Here is a 17,619-nt window from a genome sequence, read left to right on the forward strand (position 1 = left end):
GAAATAAAATCACTCTCCACCCTGGAAACAGATAATTTACAGCACAAATTAAACAAGTCAGAGAGAAATTAATCTGACAGAAAGCTCATTCTTTTCTTTCAAATCTTGAGAACTCCTAAAAGAATGCTTTTAGGTCTATCAGAAGATTAACACTCAGGTATAAGAATCGATCTGATTGAACACACATACATATTTAACTAAACACATAACTGGCACAGTGCGCTTCAAAACTCCCAGGTTTTCTACTTAGAAACCCATTGACTCAGTAGCCCATTCACCCCACTTCTACTGCTTTGCCAGAGACCTCTGCTTACAATCTCCCTAGATACATCACAAATTAGATCTCCACCCCCCACCCCAGCATCTAAGCCAAGAGAGCCAGGCCAACAACACCTGTTGGAAAGTCATTTAATTAAAAAGATGACTCCCTGCTGCTAGTATTCTGGTGAATAGCAACTAGTCAAGTAGAAACTGGGACCTGCCTTCTGAAAGGTGGTTGCACTGATATTATGCTCTGAACTGGTGTTGACTGTTCACAATCTAAAAACGGGTAAAAACACAAAAAAAGTTTTCTTTCTACAAGTAATACAGAATTCTATTCTTGGGCTCCTGGGTGGCTCAGTTGGTTAAGCATCTGCCTTTGGCTCAAATCATGATCCCAGGATCCTGGGACTGAGCCCCGAGTGAGGCTCCCTGCTCAGCCAATAGTCTGCTTCTCCCTCTCACTCTGCTCCTCCCCCCTGCTTATGCACTCACTCTTTCTGTCAAATAAATAAAATCTCTGTCAAAAAAATAAAATCTTTAAAAATTAATACAGAATTCCACTTCTTGTCATGTTAGAAACACAAGTTCATGATAAAGCAGTGAACTGCCATTTTTAAGACCCTATCTTATTCTCATTCCAAATATAAAAGCTTATAAATAATTGTTAAAAATGGTGAAGAGTTTTTTTAATTCTTATTTAAAGGAGCCCACAGGAATTTGGCTACAATAGAATATTAAGTGATCTTCCAAAAGCCAGATACAGGACATAAGCTATTTATAGCTATAGGGAAACACCAAAATGTTTCATAAGTGACTTCTTTACAGACACTATTTTTGCTCACACTTCACAATTACTGAATAAGGTAGTATTCAAAATCCCTGTGCTGCATTGGACATGTTTATTTTTTATGGCTTACATCACCGATTCTGCATTCCAATCACAAATGCGTTAGTTTCACATAAGCAGTTTTACGCTTACATTTCTAAACATAGGTCCTGTTTCTCAACAGAAACTAAATTTAGGATTCTAAATATTTGTTTAAAGTAACCATATAACATGACCAAGGAATTAAATAATTTTAAATAAGCTTTCTTTAAAAGGCTCATAATTGGGTGCTTGGGTGGCTCATCCAGTTAGGTGTCTGCCTTCAGTCCCACATCAGGCTCCCTGCTCAGCATAGAGTCTGCATCAGGCTCCCTGCTCAGCATAGAGTCGGCTTCCATTCCCTCTGCTGCTCCCCTCACTTGTACTCTCTGGTTCTCTCTCTGTGTCAAATAAATAAAATCTTGAAAAGAAGAGAAGAGAAGAGAAGAGAAGAGAAGAGAAGAGAAGAGAAGAGAAGAGAAGAGAAGAGAAGAGAAGAGAAGAGAAGAGAAGAGAAGAGAAGAGAAGAGAAGAGAAGAGAAGAGAAGAGAAGAGAAGAGAAGAGAAGAGAAGAGAAGAGAAGAGAAGAGAAGAGAAGAGAAGAGAAGAGAAGAGAAGAGAAGAGAAGGAGAAAGGGAAAGAAAGAGAGAGAGAGAGAGAGAGAGAGAGAAAGAGAGATTTTAGAACTTCTCAAAAATCAGAGGTCTCATCTAGAAATAATGTTCAACCCTTTTAAACCCTGCAGATTTGTCAAGACACATGCAATAGAAAAGTTAGAAGAGAATGTCTACTAGTTTTGTAGAGTTGTGCTCAGTGTGTGAAGCAAAAGCTCTTCATCCCTTAACCTTAGCAAAGGCATTCCATAACAACCCTTGAAACGATTTTTTAAAAGATATACTTAATTTTAGAGAGAGAAAGAGCATGCACATATGAGCCAGGGGGGGGGGGGGGTCGGGGAGGGGAAGGGTGCATCTCAAGCAGACTTTCCTCCAAGCATGGAACCCAATGAGGGGCTTGATCTCAGGACCCTGAGATCATGACCTGAGCTGAAACCAGAGTCAGATGATCAACCAACTAAGCCACTTAAGCACCCCAGCCCTGAAACTATGTTTAAGAAAATTTTATGAAGGGACACCTGGATGGCTCAGCGGTTGAGCGGCTACCTTCAGCTCAGATCCTGATCCCGGAATCCAGGACGGAGTCCTGCATCGGGCTCCTTGTGGGGAGCCTCCTTCTCCCTCTGCCTGTATCTCTGCCTCTCTCTCTCTGTCTCTCATGAATAAATAAAATCTTTAAAAAAAAAAGAAAATTTTATGAGACGATATTTTTCCCAATGAGTCCTTCAAGAAGCCACAGCATTTAAGAAAACAGCAGTGAAATTCAGTAAGCTTGGCTACTGAGTCACAAAGAGAGCTTCAGTTTTCATTACTGGCAGTATATACTCAATATTTATGTAACTTTTCTTTCAGTACATCCAATAAAAATTAAAATTTATCAGAATATTTTCAAGGGTTCCATAAAATGGATGTATTATCATTAACATACTGAATCTACATATTACATCTTCCAAACATAACATGAAAAGCAATCTTAAGAAAATATCCATGATCATGGCAAATTACTTAGGGATGCATCTGGTATTACTTCATATACAGAAAAAGTGCTGGAAAAATTGCTCAGAACTAATTGAATCAGTACTTTCCATAACAACACTGACAAGAAACAACTCCATATGGAAATAAGTAAACAGTGAAACTTTTTTCCAACCTAAGAAATCCACCTCCATAATACTATATTTCTTTAACTCAGACATTTCCCCCATATTTTAAGATATCTGTAATTAGGATATATATATTCAATATAAAGTGTCCCATTTTTTCCTGAAAAGCTGTTTTAATGAGGGATCTTTTTTTTTTTGCCTTTTTTTTGGTATATTTTTTATTGGAGTTTGATTTGCCAACATATAGAACACCCATCAACTGCCCCCCCCCCCCCCCCCCAGCGCCTGTATTAAAGATGACTTGGATATACAATGTATTTACAAAAAGTTAAGGTTTATTTTCATGGTCCTAGTTATATTATTAAACTTAAGCAATAATCTTACCCCATTTCACATGTAGCAGTTTTTCATTAATTTTTTTCTACCTAATATATTTTTAAAGATTTACTATTTATTTTAGAGAAAGAGTGTGCATGTGAGTGGGGGAAGCACCGAGTTTGGAAAGGAAGACAAACAGACTCCCTGATGAGCAGGGAGCCTGATGCAGGGCTCGATCCCAGGACCCTGAGATCATGACCTGAGCCAAAATTAAGAGTCAGATGCTTAACTGACTGAGCCACCCAGGCGCCCTTTGAAATTTATTTTTATTTTTTATGTTTACTTTTTAAGATTTTATTTATCCATGAAAGACAGAGAGAGAGAGAGACAGAGGCAGAGGGAGAAGCAGGCTCCATGCAGGGAGCCTGACGTGGGACTCGATCCTGGGTCTCCAGGGTCAGGCCCTGGGCTGAAGGCGGTGCCAAACCACTGAGCCACCTGGGCTGCCCCTGAAATATATTTTTAAACACCTATGACATGACATGTCAAGTACAGTGTTCAGCAGTATGGACACAATGGGGCAAGAGAGATCATGCCTACTCTAGTAAACCTTACTGCCTTGTGCCTGTTGGGGTGAAAATGGAAAAAGGCAGCCACAATACCTATGTTAACATGGCAAGTGAAGCAATACACTGTTTGATACCAGTTTCTTGGATTAGTACAAGAAAGGGTGTCAAGAGAGACGTACCATGACATAAAAAACAGCAAACACCAATAGCATCCTACAGTGGAAGGTGCTTCTGGACACTCTAACCATAAACAATACTTTACTTATGTATTACCTTACAGCTTATAAAAATATATTAACCCATCCATTCTTTCTTCTTCATGACTAACAATGTCTAATTATCATCTAAGTAGCTATTCAAAAAAACATTGGGCTTCATTTGTCTTCTTTAGGTCACCCTAAAGAAACAGGATTTTTCAAACTGTGTGTCAGAAACAAAGAACTTCAGAAAATCCATATACCTACAGTAAATGATTTCCCTCATCCTCAAACATTATCAAATCTCAAATTCTGGAGATGCAGTATTCTGTAACAATTCAACCCAAAAAAGTTATCCTATATTGTCTTGTTCCTCAGCCATTAATAAAGGGAGTAAAGGCAACTTAAAAAAATTGATAGAAAAAAAAATTAAATTGAAAACAATTACGTTACCAAAAGCATAGAAAAATACTTCTAAGTTGTATTTTAGCCCTTAAAATTTTTATCTACTTAACATATTCCACTAATAACAGTTGTAGCAAAAATCTTAGGAATAATCAATGCTAGAAAAATACTTGTGCTGAATGCTATACAAAAGCCAAGCATTTTGTTGTTGTTATGTTCACCCATACAACCATCAAAAGGATAATCCAAAGTACATTATTTTAAATTTTGGCTTAGGAGATTATTGACATTTCTGTGTTTTTTTATAATCATCCCCTAGAATGAATTCACTAAAATCCCCAACCAAAAACTAGAATAATCCACATCTTAGGATAAAGGAATTCTAATAAACAAATACTTCTAACAAAGGAAATATAACAGGAATTCAAATGACACAAAATTTTGAATAACTTGAAGGTTTTTTGCACATTAAGATAGGTTTATATAAATGTTCTTCTATCACAAGCTAATAATGATATACAATACATACTTTGATGAAATTCATCATTAACAACAGTAGATTGTGACAGACTCTCTCCTTGACCAAATTTTAGTTAGGTTCCTCTAAGCCCTGTTCTCAAGAAGGGTTCAGTCTTGGCCTTCTGTGTTTCTCCGTCCTTGCTGAGCCTCCATAGCTCAGCCTTAGCAAGAATCCCCCAGTTGCTAATACCTTCACATGTGATACCTGGTCAAGTTCCTTATCACCAACTTTTGGTGTCTAAAGTCCTGGTATACCTTGAGTAAGAATCCTGCTACCTTCGATGTTTTCTCTTAGTAATTTTCTATCTCCTGACCTCCACACACTGCTCTGGGCTACAAATCCCCACTTGTCCCTGCTATAGTCAGAGCTGAGCTCCATCTCTTGCTCCTATTGCAATAATCTTGAATAAAGTCTTTCTCACAATTTTAACAAGCGTCAGTATCATGTTTTCTTTAATAACAGAAACCTACTAATGGAGAAAATGTCCAATTCCTCAGTAAACTTTGGCAGATAGACTGAAAGAAGGGGAAAACCTAAAACCTCTTCTTAAAATTACTCAATATAGAGTATTCTGAGTGCTGAATTGTGTTCAAGGCACCAAGTCCATAGAGTTAAAGATACAAAGGTGTGTCTATAACAAAGAATCTCACTGGTCTTTGTTTACAGCTCCTATGAAGAGACTAAATTCTTAGGATTTCCCAAGTAACAGGAGTATCTTTGTTATTCATAAACCTGTTAAATCACACCTGTGTTTATGCTGATAAGATGACTCAGGATGGGTCTGATCGTCACAAAGATCAGCAATGTATTCAGAGGGGTGGGACTTGGAGCCCCAGGGGACTGAAGATTGAGGCTCAATCAGAATCTGGCCAATGGATCAATCACACTTACTCAAATACGAATGAAATAAATAAAACCCTAGTAAAAACACTAGATACCTGAAGCCTAGTGAATTCATCAGAGTGCTGGGAGGGTGACAAGCCTTGATTCCACTGGGAAAGGGCCCAGAAGTTCTGCATTCGTGATCCTCCCAACTCCCACATTTCGCTTTAAGTATATCTTCACTTGGCTGGTACTGATATGGATCCTTTATAAAAAACTGTAATAGGGGTGCCTGGGTGGCTCAGTTGGTTTAGTGTCTGACTATTGATCTTAGCTTAGGTCTCAATCTCAGGGTCATGAGTTCAAGCCCTACTCTGGGCTCCGTACTGGGCATGGAGCCTACTTTTAAAACAAAGCTGTAATTAAAAAATAAAGCACTTTCCTAAGTTCTGAGTCATTCTAGTGAATTATTAACCTGAGAGTCATGGGAACCTCCAAATTTGTAGTAGGTTGATCAGAATTACAGGTTGCCTAGGAACCCCCAAACTTGTGGCTGCCATCTTAAGTGAAGGCAGTCTTGTAGGGGTAGGCAGTCATGGAAATCCCCTGGGTTTGTAGCCAGTTGGTCTGAACTTTGGGTGACCTGGAGAACTTCAAACTTAATGGCTGACAACTAAAGTGAGGGCAGTTTGGAAATCATGAGCTTAAACTAGTGGAATCTGACACCCATTCTGGGTGGTTAGCATCAGAAATGAATTATGGTATACTGCTACATGCAAGACAAAATTTCTGTCTCTAAGGAGACAGATAAGATTTATCAGTAGGTCCACTCAAGTCCACAGACAACCCAGCATGAACGAGGTATGGAGTTTTTATTTTGATTTATTGTGCATCTTGAAAATGTCATTATTTACATCTTTTTCCTTTTGAACTTATTTGGAAACAGACAAAACTAACCTCACACAGAACAGTTAAGCTTCTGGAACAACTATGTGAAAATGGGTATACAGTTCAGACCGTTAAGCTTCATGTTTATCAAAATGACAATGAGGTAATTTCTAGTGGGTATTAAAATGTGCAAAACAGTATGTGTTCATGAGAAGAAATAAAAGAGGAAATGCAAGAAATAAAATGAAAGTAATCTTATATACAAGTAATCAGAGAGAACCATTATTACTCTTCCTCTTTCCACTTAATATCTTTTTTTTTTTTTTTTTTTTTTTTAATGATAGTCACAGAGAGACAGAGAGACACAGAGGCAGAGACACAGGCAGAGGGAGAAGCAGGCTCCATGCACGGGGAGCCCGATGTGGGATTCGATCCTGGGTCTCCAGGATCACGCCCTGGGCCAAAGGCAGGCGCCAAACTGCTGCGCCACCCAGGGATCCCTCCACTTAATATCTTAAAGAGATCTTTCCAGGTCAATAAATATAAAAAAATGATAAAATGGATGGTATCACAATATTTCCTCACTGGGATAAATCATAAACAGTTCCCTAAGCCCTATTTCTAATTTTCTACTATAAAAATGATGCTGTAATAAATATTCTTGTAACTAATTCCCTGCATAAAACTGGTACTATTTCGTTAGGGTAAACTATTTGAAGTATAATTTCTAGGTCTTAATGATACATTTTTCTTAGTATGTATTTATACTCCTACCAGCTTTGTATATGAATATACTTATTTTCTATACTTGACAAGCTAGGGAAAGCTTTTCCCTTTGCCAATATAATAAGCCAAACCACTTTCTCAGTGTTGCTTTAAAATGAACTTAAGAAATCAACTCTTTTTAAAAATATCTTTTGGCAATTTTTTTCTTCTACAGACAACTTTCTGTTCATGCTCTTTGCTCATTTTACTTTGGAGCACTCATCTGTTTCTCACTAATTTAATAAGAGTATGTATACATAATATAAAGAGTTTAAGCCTTTTTCACATACATCCAAATATATCCATAGTTTGTCATGATGCAATTTAGGTCACTATGAATAATACAATGTCTCTTTAGGAGTTTTAGAAGTTGGCCACAGAAAACAGTCTTTTCACCATTATTTTAGGCTAAGCATTTTTACTATAAGGTAGTAAGACAGAGCAATCAATATCTAAAAAAAAAAAAAAAAAAAAGCAAGTACTCACAGTCACTATCAAGACCTAAAAAAAAGCCAATATTCAGTCACTATTCAAGTTAATGTAAAAATGTAAAATAACCCATTAAACACAGATAATTTTTCTATTCCCAAACTGTATACATTTTAAACTCTAGAAAATGTATACTTATTCACTGCAAAATAGGGACTTCTGATTTAATCCTTACTTTATTGTTGCTACCATTACTCTCAGAGTCTGCATACAAATTAATCTTACATTTTCTAGAAATGTAAAAATTTACAAAAATAAATGTACATTGAATAAGAAGGGAGAAGATACATGAAGCCAAAAGGGAAGGAAAAAAATTGATGTCAAATAAAAAGTGGATCCTTAAAACCCATAAAGAAGCCTTAATTCCAAAAACATGGAAATCTATAGTTTTCTGAATGTTGCATCTTTTTGATTAGCTGATGAACACATTTTTTAAAAAAAGATTACAGACTTCAGATTGTAAAAAGTTACAACCTTAAAAGTATTTTATCATCCAGGGGCACCTGGGTAGGTTGGTTGGGTATCCAGACTCTTGATTTCAACTCAGGTCACGAACTCACGGTCATGGGATTGAGTCTTACTTTGGGCTCCTCGCCTGCTTGAGAATCTCTCTCCCCCTCTTCCTCTCCCTCTGCCCCCCTCTCCTGCTCTTTCTCTTAAAAATAAAAATAAAAAAAGAGTTTTATCATCCAAAATCTTACTATTCAAATTACAAAGTATGTGTTTGTATTAAGTTACATCAAACATAAATCATCTTACAGAAAATAAAATTGTCTTCTATATCTGGTATTATATAAATTATTAAAAAAACAAATAAATTTATTGTAGGAATGTACAAGAACACCCTCACAATAATCCGCAAGCTATTAACACATTTAAGGCCCAGAAACAGGCCAAATATACTATTTATTGTAATAAAATAAATTTGCATTACAACATTGTCAAGATCACTTCACTCAGTAGCAACATTATGAGAATTTAGTATCCCAGAATTTAAGTATTCCTATCCAAGTCTTTTCCTGCTATTTTTTTTAATTTAGTTTTATTGCTGTTAACTTAAATGCTGCTTGACATTTGTTAATAACTCAAAAATATCGGTTACAAAAATTAGTAAATAAAAAAGAAAACTGAATTTGCAATGTGTTCATAATGTTGTAAAATAAATGTCCAACTAAAGGAAGTAACATCAAAGTATTAACTGTCTTCAGGCAGTAAAACTAAGGGTGATTTCTTTTTCCTTTATAATAGATTTTCTTAGATTCAGACAGGAGCATCTATTATTTTTATAACTAAACTTTTTTTAGAAAAAGATGAAATGTACCAAGTCGAATAACTAAAAGGAACTTCCTGATCTTCAAGCAATCATCTCCTCAAATACAGGAATAGTTTTTAAATACTTTACCTGGAGATAGCGGCGCCAAATAATACCTACAACAAACATCTTGCACTTTATAGAAGTACAGTAAGACAGTACAGCATATTTTCATCTAAATGGTAGTACTATATGCTCTGCTGCACATTGTTTCATCAGCCTGAAGGCTAAAATAAGAGTTACGAGTTATGCTAGAATTTATTCTTTAGGGAAAAAGTAAGTATCTCCATAAACTAAATCCCAGATTTTTCTCCCTTTTTAATGCTATAAAATTAGTTACCACCAAAGTAGAATGTGTAGACAATATATGGAAATATTTACTGTAGCTTGATATATTAAAAACCCAGTCCCCTTTACCTTCACAATATAAGGCTAAAGACCATCCAAAACCAAACAACACAAAACAAAAACCTACTAGCCAAAAAGAAAAAAAGAACACAGACAGGAAATGGAAAACTAAAGAACTAGTTAGGTTGTTTAGGACAAAAAAGAGAAAGAAAAGCTAGCTGTCCTATTGTAGGAATAGGCTGCTGAGCCTGCTAATACAAAATTTTTTAAGTCAACTTGCTCAGGAAGCCAACTGTCAAAAGACAACTGGTCAAAGGAGATATACAGCATCACCTGCTGCACTCCCAAGACACTCAAGGAGGTAAATCTTTGCTCTTTCTCTTCTATTTCCAACTCACATCAAGAAAAACAGGATAGGCCAAGATTCAGGAATCACAGCCAAGGATAAAGAAAGTAATCACAAAATCTCAAGGGCCAATCTTCACCCTATTTGTGAAACTTAACCTAAAAGGAAAGTTTCCAGTTACTTAAAAAAATGAAAACCAAAATCATCCTAAAAACTGATAAATTATCTGAAAGTCAGTAGAACTTTAAAAAAAGTAAGTTTGGAGATTCCTGGGTGGCTCAGCAGTTTAGTGTCTGCCTTCGGCCCAGGGCATGATCTTGGAGTCCTGGGATCGAGTCCCACATCGGGCTCCCTGCATGGAGCCTGCTTCTCCCTCTGCCTGTGTCTCTGCCTCTCTTTCTCTTTCTCTCTCTCTATCATGAATAAATAAATAAAATATTTTTTAAAAAGTTTTGATATATTCTGAGGATTTTGTTTTGCGTATGTATTTAAATTCTTTCTCCTGAGTTGTCTTCTCAATCTTAATGAATAAATCTATCTCCTTTCTTATGGTTTCAATTTTCATTTTAAATATGATAAAGTAAGCATCATCTTCATGTCAGCTCTGCCATAAAACAGCTTACTGGGCTTGATCAAGTGTCTGGGCCTAAGTTTCTTAACTTATACATACAGAAAGGCACTGGTACAAATGACTTAAATGAACCTTTCTACTGTAAAATAATCATTCTATAGTTCTTCAAGATGATATCACATTGTTTTGGGTGACTCCTCCTTTAACTGCAATTACACTGTCCCTAGATTAAAACAGTGAGTATAGGGATGCCTGGGTGGCTCAGTGGTTGAGCGTCTGCCTTTGGCTCAGGGTATGATTCTGGAGTCCCCGGATCGAGTCCCACATCGAGCTCCCTGCATGGAGCCTACTTCTCCCTCTGCCTATGTCTCTGCCTCTCTCTTTCTGTGTCTCTCTCATAAATAAATAAAATCTTAAAAAAAAAAAAAAAAAAAACAGTGGGTATATTCCTCAGTCATTCACCACATCAGCACTGGTGAAGACAGTACTATAGATTTACTCCCACCCCAATGCCATCACTACATCCATCCTCCAGCACAACAAACCCATCACTACCTACTTATTAATTTACTTACAGAGGAAATGGGTAAACCAAGCCCCACTATGGTGAGGACAGTGGATGTGACGGTACTGTCATGGTACGGGTACTGGATGCTGTTGTCTTTACAGAAAAAGCCTCTCTGAAATGGATATATTTGGCTCAAATTTAGAACAGCCATAGGCATGGAAGCTGTTGGGGAAGGGAAAAAAAGATACACATGGTTAAATTCAATTCACTTCATTAGGAAGTAAACTCTACTGAATGGGATGCAAATCTTAACCATATTTGGTCCTTTCTGAAAAGGATCAATAGTCCAAAATACCCAAGAGTGAAGATTAAGGAAACCATGCACCATTAGCTTGTCCATATCAGCCCCACCTTTATGAAGTATAAATTATCTTACTTGCGTTGACCTCTGATTTTAAAGACAATCAATAAAAGCAGCCCCGGGAAAGAGAGCAAAATTGGCCCATGAAAAAAAAAAGTTGAAAGAACAGCAAGGTTTTGTACTTTACATTCTGTAACTAGTTTATTTTTAATTGAATTGCTCAATATTTTAAATATGTTTAAGAAAGAAAGGAAAACTGTAAACACATTATCAGTAACATCATAACAGACAAAAATACTCAAGGAGGGTAAAGATAGAAAAGTTTGTTTCACATTAAAATGTAAACTAATAGGGTAAGGAAAAAATGGAAACCCTAAGCACATTTGATAATAAAAACAGAAAGAGGGAGGCCTGAGTGGCTCAGTGGTTGAGCGTCTGCTTTTGGCTCAGGGCGTGATCCCAGTTCAGGGATCGAGTCCCACATCAGGATCCCTGTGAGGAGTCTGCTTCTTCCTCTGCTATGTCTCTGCCTCTCTCTGTGTCTCTCATGAATAAATAAATATTTAAAAATAAATAAAAGATAAAAACAGAAAGAAACTAGCCCTTTTCCCCCCCAAAGATAAATTTAGAATGATTTTTATTAGCTCTGCAAGGGTCCCAATCACTTTAGAAAATTATATAGGAATAATATCCATTTGAAATTTTTCACTCAAGTAAAATTAAAGACCAAAGAGAAGTTAAATAACTTAAAATGAGTAGCTTCATATTTTGTCCAAGTTTACCATGTTTTTATGCTTCGTTTTATACAATTCAAACACTTAAGCATCTACTAACTATATGCTCAATATTAGGTTAGTGGGATGCCTGGGTGGCTCAGCAGTCAAGCATCTGCCTTCGGCTCAGGGAGTGATCCTAGGATCTGTGATTGAGTCCCCTATCAGGCTCCTTGCAGGAAGCCTGCTTCTCCCTCCCTCTGCTTAAGTCCCTGCCTCTCTCTCTTTCTCTGTGTCTTTCATGAATAAATAAATGAAACTGTTAAAAAGGATTACTAAGTTAGGCCACACAAAGGGAGACAAACTAGCATAAAACAGATGCTAGGTTCAAAAGCCTAAACCATACATATAGAAACAGAATGTGCACTAGAGGAAAATGTTTAAAATGTCATAATGAGATAAATATTTAGGGAGTGATGAAATTGTTCTGTATCTTGATTGTGATGGTTACCCCAAAGCATTTATCAAAATTCATATAGGGATGAATTTGATACAATGTACATCAAAATAAATGAATCTTACTATAGGGAATTCACAGAGAAATACTATAATAAAGAACGTATGACTAATTTCTAAAATGGTATAAAAGGTCCTCTAGGAATTCAGAGGTCAACGTGAACTAGATTAATTAAAAAGGCAACTGAGTTGAACCTGTAACAACACGTACCACAGGCAATAAGGAAGGGCTCAAGGAAAGCATTCAGTGGTACAAGGAAGCAAGGGCAGCAGGGGGTCGCACTAACCAAAGCACAGGGGCAATGAGCGAGGGGTCTTCAGGGTACGTAACATTTTATAGCCAACATATATTGCGAGCTCACACATGCCAGGCACTGGGCTATACAGATTCACTCCATCCTTAGCTATAACCGTGCAGGTAATATCACCTCTCCCATTTTTCACATAAAGTTATTATGAGGCTTAGACAAATGTGGACTCTTGCTGAAACTAATAAGGAGTAAAACCAGGATTTCCAAACAGGCTATTTCCAGTGTCAGTGTATATATGGCCTCCCACAGAGGCAAGTGATCTGGATAGATTAAGAGGTTAGAACTATGACAAGAAGATGAGACTGGGAGGCAGGAGACCTGTCGTTTGAAAGAGCTTCTTCAGTATAAAATACGTATTATGTTCATAATCAAAACTCAGTTTATGGAACAAAATGTTCTTTGCTATAAATAACTCTTAATTCTTCCATTCTATGATTTTTTAATGTGAGGTGCAGACTTAAGATTTTTGGTTTCATGGGCAGCCCGGGTGGCTCAGCGGTTTAGCGCCGCCTTTGGCCCAGGGTGTGATCCTGGAGACCCGGGATCGAGTCCCACGTCGGGCTCCCTGCATGGAGCCTGTTTCTCCCTCTGCCTGTGTCTCTCGTGAATAAATAAAATCTTAAAAAAAAGAAAAAAAAAAAGATCTTTGGTTTCATAAAAAGAACTACATATTCTTTTCCTAAAAAAGAAATTTTCCTGCAGGAAATAAAATGTCACTGCACTTGCTAGTCAGGATCAGCGACAGGGTAAGTAAGATAAGGGATACTAAAAATTTAAAAAGAAAAAAAAAACAGCAGAAAGGGATCATTTCATATAGCCTTGAAATAATCCAGTAATTAACCAATAAGTAGTGTGTTGACAGTGAACAGAAGAGAATGCACGAAGGAGTGTTCTGAATACAGAAATGACTCAACGTCATGCCTGATCACAATTGCTGAGGCAGACCTGAGGAGGACACTTCAGGGTTTAGAAAGAGAGACAATGGTGGGTCTACTGACAGAAACACGAAGTTGGGAGTGGGATGTGGTTTATTGTGGAAGAAAATTTAGTCTTGAGAATACTGCCTTTGGGATGATCTGGTAACTTCTTAAATGCTCAGTCTCATCTTAGACTCTTTTATATGCAGCCCTTAAAGATTCCAATCACACTGAGCCAGTTGCTGTTACCTTTGCCTATTACAGTTTTCAAAACCCTAGGTGGCTTCATAAATGTTCAGCTTTCTACTGAGGATACTTGACCTCTCATTTCCCCTTCCATCCAAGGCAGGCACGCCCTACTTATCTGTCCCATGACAACTTTTACATACATCTATCACACTGTATTTTATATTGCCTCTGACATTCTGTCACTAACTTGAAGGCAAAGGCTCTATCATTCTCATATTCTTTGTATCAGGCACACACATAGTTTGCTCTGAATAAATGACACTAAATGACTATAAGGAGTAATAATCAGAAGTAGGGAAGGACACACAAATTACTGGCATTAGAGGTGATAACTTAAGCCAGGAGAATGAAAAAGTTCAGAAACAGCCTAAAATCAAAACCAGTAGAGATAAGACAACCAGCTAATGACTAAATATCCACAGTGAAATCATGAACGGAGACTATAGGAGAGAAAGGAAGAGAGGATGACTCCATGCTCTAGATGTCAGGGGCTCTATTTCATTCAGCCACACACAATGGCCATTCTTGGAAAAGAATGAACCATAGAGAAGTAGGGCAATGTTGTGACACAAAAGCCAACAGAAGTAGCTTACAGTATCAAGTACGTATCTGGGCAAAGGTAGGATGTCAATGCTAAGATAATCAAGGAGAGTGATAACTGAGTAGTCTCTGAGGTCAGAGGAAAAAGGGGATCTTTGATAACTGCCCTTTTATTATATTATACCACCTCCACTAACATAGCATTATCTTTATGAAGAAACTTCAATAATGAATTTCAGTATCAGGTTGTCCTTGTCTAAGCATGAGTATCTTTCTTCAACTTAAATATATAAATTATTTCCTCTTTTGCTCATACATTTTATATATATATACATATGTATAGCATATCCCTATGAACTAAATGTGCCCCCAGAATTCATTTTTTGGAGCTCTAACCCCCACTTTTATCATATTTGAGGGAGGGTGTTTTAGGATGTAATTAGGGTTAAATGAGGTCATAAATTTAATAAATTAATCCAATAGGGCTGGTCTCCTAGAAGAGGAAAAAGACAGAGATCTCGATCTCTCCATGTATTTGCACCAAAGAAAGGCCATGAGAGGATACAGGAAAATGTGGTGATCTATAGGCCAGGAATAGAATCCTCACCTAAACCCAATCATGCTGCCATCCTGTTATCAGAATTCTAGCCTCCAGAACTGTGAGAAAATAAATTTCCATTGTTTAAGCCCCCCAGTCTATGGCATACTGTTACAGCAGCCCAAACCAACTAGGATAGACAGATACATACACACACACACACACACACACACACACACACACAAATCTATCCCCCTGGAGTAAAAAAAAAAATACCTCTATTTTTAAAAGATAGCTTTATTTTAAAAAGCATGGAAGGGCACCTGAGTGGCTCAGTTGGTTAATCATCTGCCCCTGGCTCAGGTCATGAAGTCAAGGTCCTGGGACTGAGCTCCACATAGGGTTCTCCATTCAGTGGCAAGTCCACTTCTCCTCCTCCCTCTCCCTCTGCGATCTCTCTCAAATACGTAAATAAAATCTTTTTAAAAATGAATAAATAACAATGGAATATTCTCTATCGAGATTATTTTCAATAGTAATTTTTTAGGATAGTAATGGAGAGTACTGGGTCCAAGTTAGTGTTATAGGAAGATGCTTCACAAAATAAACCCTTTCACAGGATAGATATATCCTTATATAAAGGATATAGAAACTATTTTTGATCCTTATCATAATTTTAGGATATTTTTCTCTTAACATTTCCCTTACAAAAAGTCACTTTTCAAAAGTTCTTACTAAACATCCTTTAGCCTTCTAAACACACTTCTTAGCGCATCCCTTCTAAGATAAACTGAGAAAGTATGCTTCCTATATTCTCCTTTAATAAAGGAATAAATCTCTCCCATATTAGATATAGTAATTACATCCTTAAAGACAAGACAAAATATTCCAACAAAATAAATGGAATTAATCTAAAATGCATTTTGAAGAGAAACTAATGTCAATTTTTAGTATGCGGAAGCACCAGGTTTCTCAAGGCTCTTTGCCAGGGGACTTGGCATTGCAGCAAGCAATGGCAACATGAAGCCACCAGAAACGGACACCTGATTTCCATGACAAATATGGTAACATTGCATTAGCTAGTGGAGCCACTTTCTATGTTGCTGTATGTGTATGAAGCAACACAAATTGGAATAGAATGGTTCCTGTCCTCTGTTGGCAGAGCCATCCCAAAGGAATGGAGAGATCAATATCACAACTGGTGTAATACTGAATTGTTTCAAAACCAACTTATAAGCAATGCCAAGTAAAAGCACTGTGCACCCATTAAAATATGGCATGACTGAAGAAATAAAGTATATAAGTATATCTGAAACCTTAAAAATATGTTGAAGCAATAGTAACAAAAAAAAGTGCTAAATTTACTTTATGAGAAGGATGAAATAAAAATCTAGATATTGGGATCCCTGGGTGGCGCAGCAGTTTGGCGCCTGCCTTTGGCCCAGGGCGCGGTCCTGGAGACCCGGGATCAAATCCCACATCGGGCTCCCGGTGCATGGAGCCTGCTTCTCCCTCTGCCTGTGTCTCTGCCTCTCTCTCTCTCTCTCTCTCTGTGACTATCATAAATAAATAAAAATTAAAAAAAAAAAGAAAAAAAAATCTAGATATTATTAAAGTGATTAAATGGACTTCAGTACGTGCTACCTCCCCCTATCATCTCAAAAGATCCTATTTCAGACATCTAAGTAAATATTATGCTACCCAGGGAAAGGCAAATGTCCATTATCTTGAAAATCTCCCCTTCTTATTCATTCAGACCTATCAATTCATATTATATGACAGTCACGGTGCCAGGGAAAAAAAAGGAAAAAGGACTGGAAGGGGAGATGAAGAAGAGCTCACCAAAAAAAAAAAAAAATGTTTAATAAAAGAGAAACATAGTGCTGCCAAAAAATAACAGCTATAATTACAAGCAAAACTGAAGCTTAGAGGATTTAGACAATGCAACAATCAGGACTTCAGCAGGGAACATCATCCTCAAACTGGGTAATTTAAGAACAGCTTAATAAAGGACTATTTGTAAGGTATGGAAGATGGTCAGAGTCAAGAGATAGGTCAACCTCTAGAAGCTGCTAACACCCCTAAGCCTTAAAAGTATAAAGAGGGCAGCTTCATAGGAACTATGACCTCTGGTAAAGCCAACAAGACATGAATTGGCAGGAGGAAGCCAGAAGAATAAACACAGCAAGCTTACTCTCCTGCCAGTGCTTCACACTGTCCAAACACATCTGGAAGCCAAAGGGCAAGGTCAGCCTCCTAGCACTGAGGGCAGGGTAGTCAATGATGAGAAGAGATCCAGAGCAGGAAATGGAATATATCTAGAATCATTTATCAGGAGAAGGTAAGACCAGTTGGGGTCTCACCATGGAACATCAAGAACTAAAAGTGGGTAACTGTGGAAAGCTTCATAAAGGGACTATTTAGAGAATCTATACTGAAACTATTTATTAGGAAGTTTGAATTTTATTCTGTGGGTAACGGAGACACACAATCTGTGTTTTAGCAGGGAGAAAAACTCTGAGAAGATGAGAAGAGCCAAATAAAGGAAAAAGGAACATGAAGTTAAA

At 37.2% G+C, this 17,619-nt stretch overlaps 1 protein-coding gene and 1 long non-coding RNA gene across 10 annotated transcripts in view; both read right to left on the reverse strand.

Moving 5' to 3' along the window:
• Nucleotides 1-17,619, reverse strand: part of PLPP1 (phospholipid phosphatase 1) — a 96,045-nt gene that overhangs the window by 50,413 nt on the left and 28,013 nt on the right. For 4 of the 9 annotated variants that reach the window (XM_072826466.1, XM_072826472.1, XM_072826473.1 and 1 more), the window contains one exon: nt 10,975-11,129. The exons of the other annotated variants lie outside the window; for them this stretch is intronic. In XM_072826466.1, coding sequence (XP_072682567.1) covers nt 10,975-11,129 — 155 coding nt within the window. The remainder of the gene's footprint in view (nt 1-10,974; nt 11,130-17,619) is intronic. 9 annotated transcript variants of the gene reach the window in all.
• LOC140633627 (uncharacterized) lies at nt 1,150-2,413 on the reverse strand. The gene is made up of 2 exons (XR_012031194.1): nt 2,265-2,413; nt 1,150-1,550 (listed from the first exon to the last, which is right to left on the reverse strand). It is a non-coding gene; the product is annotated as an uncharacterized lncRNA (long non-coding RNA).

Source organism: Canis lupus, chromosome 5 (assembly GCF_048164855.1).
Source record: "Canis lupus baileyi chromosome 5, mCanLup2.hap1, whole genome shotgun sequence".
Lineage (NCBI taxonomy): Eukaryota > Metazoa > Chordata > Mammalia > Carnivora > Canidae > Canis > Canis lupus.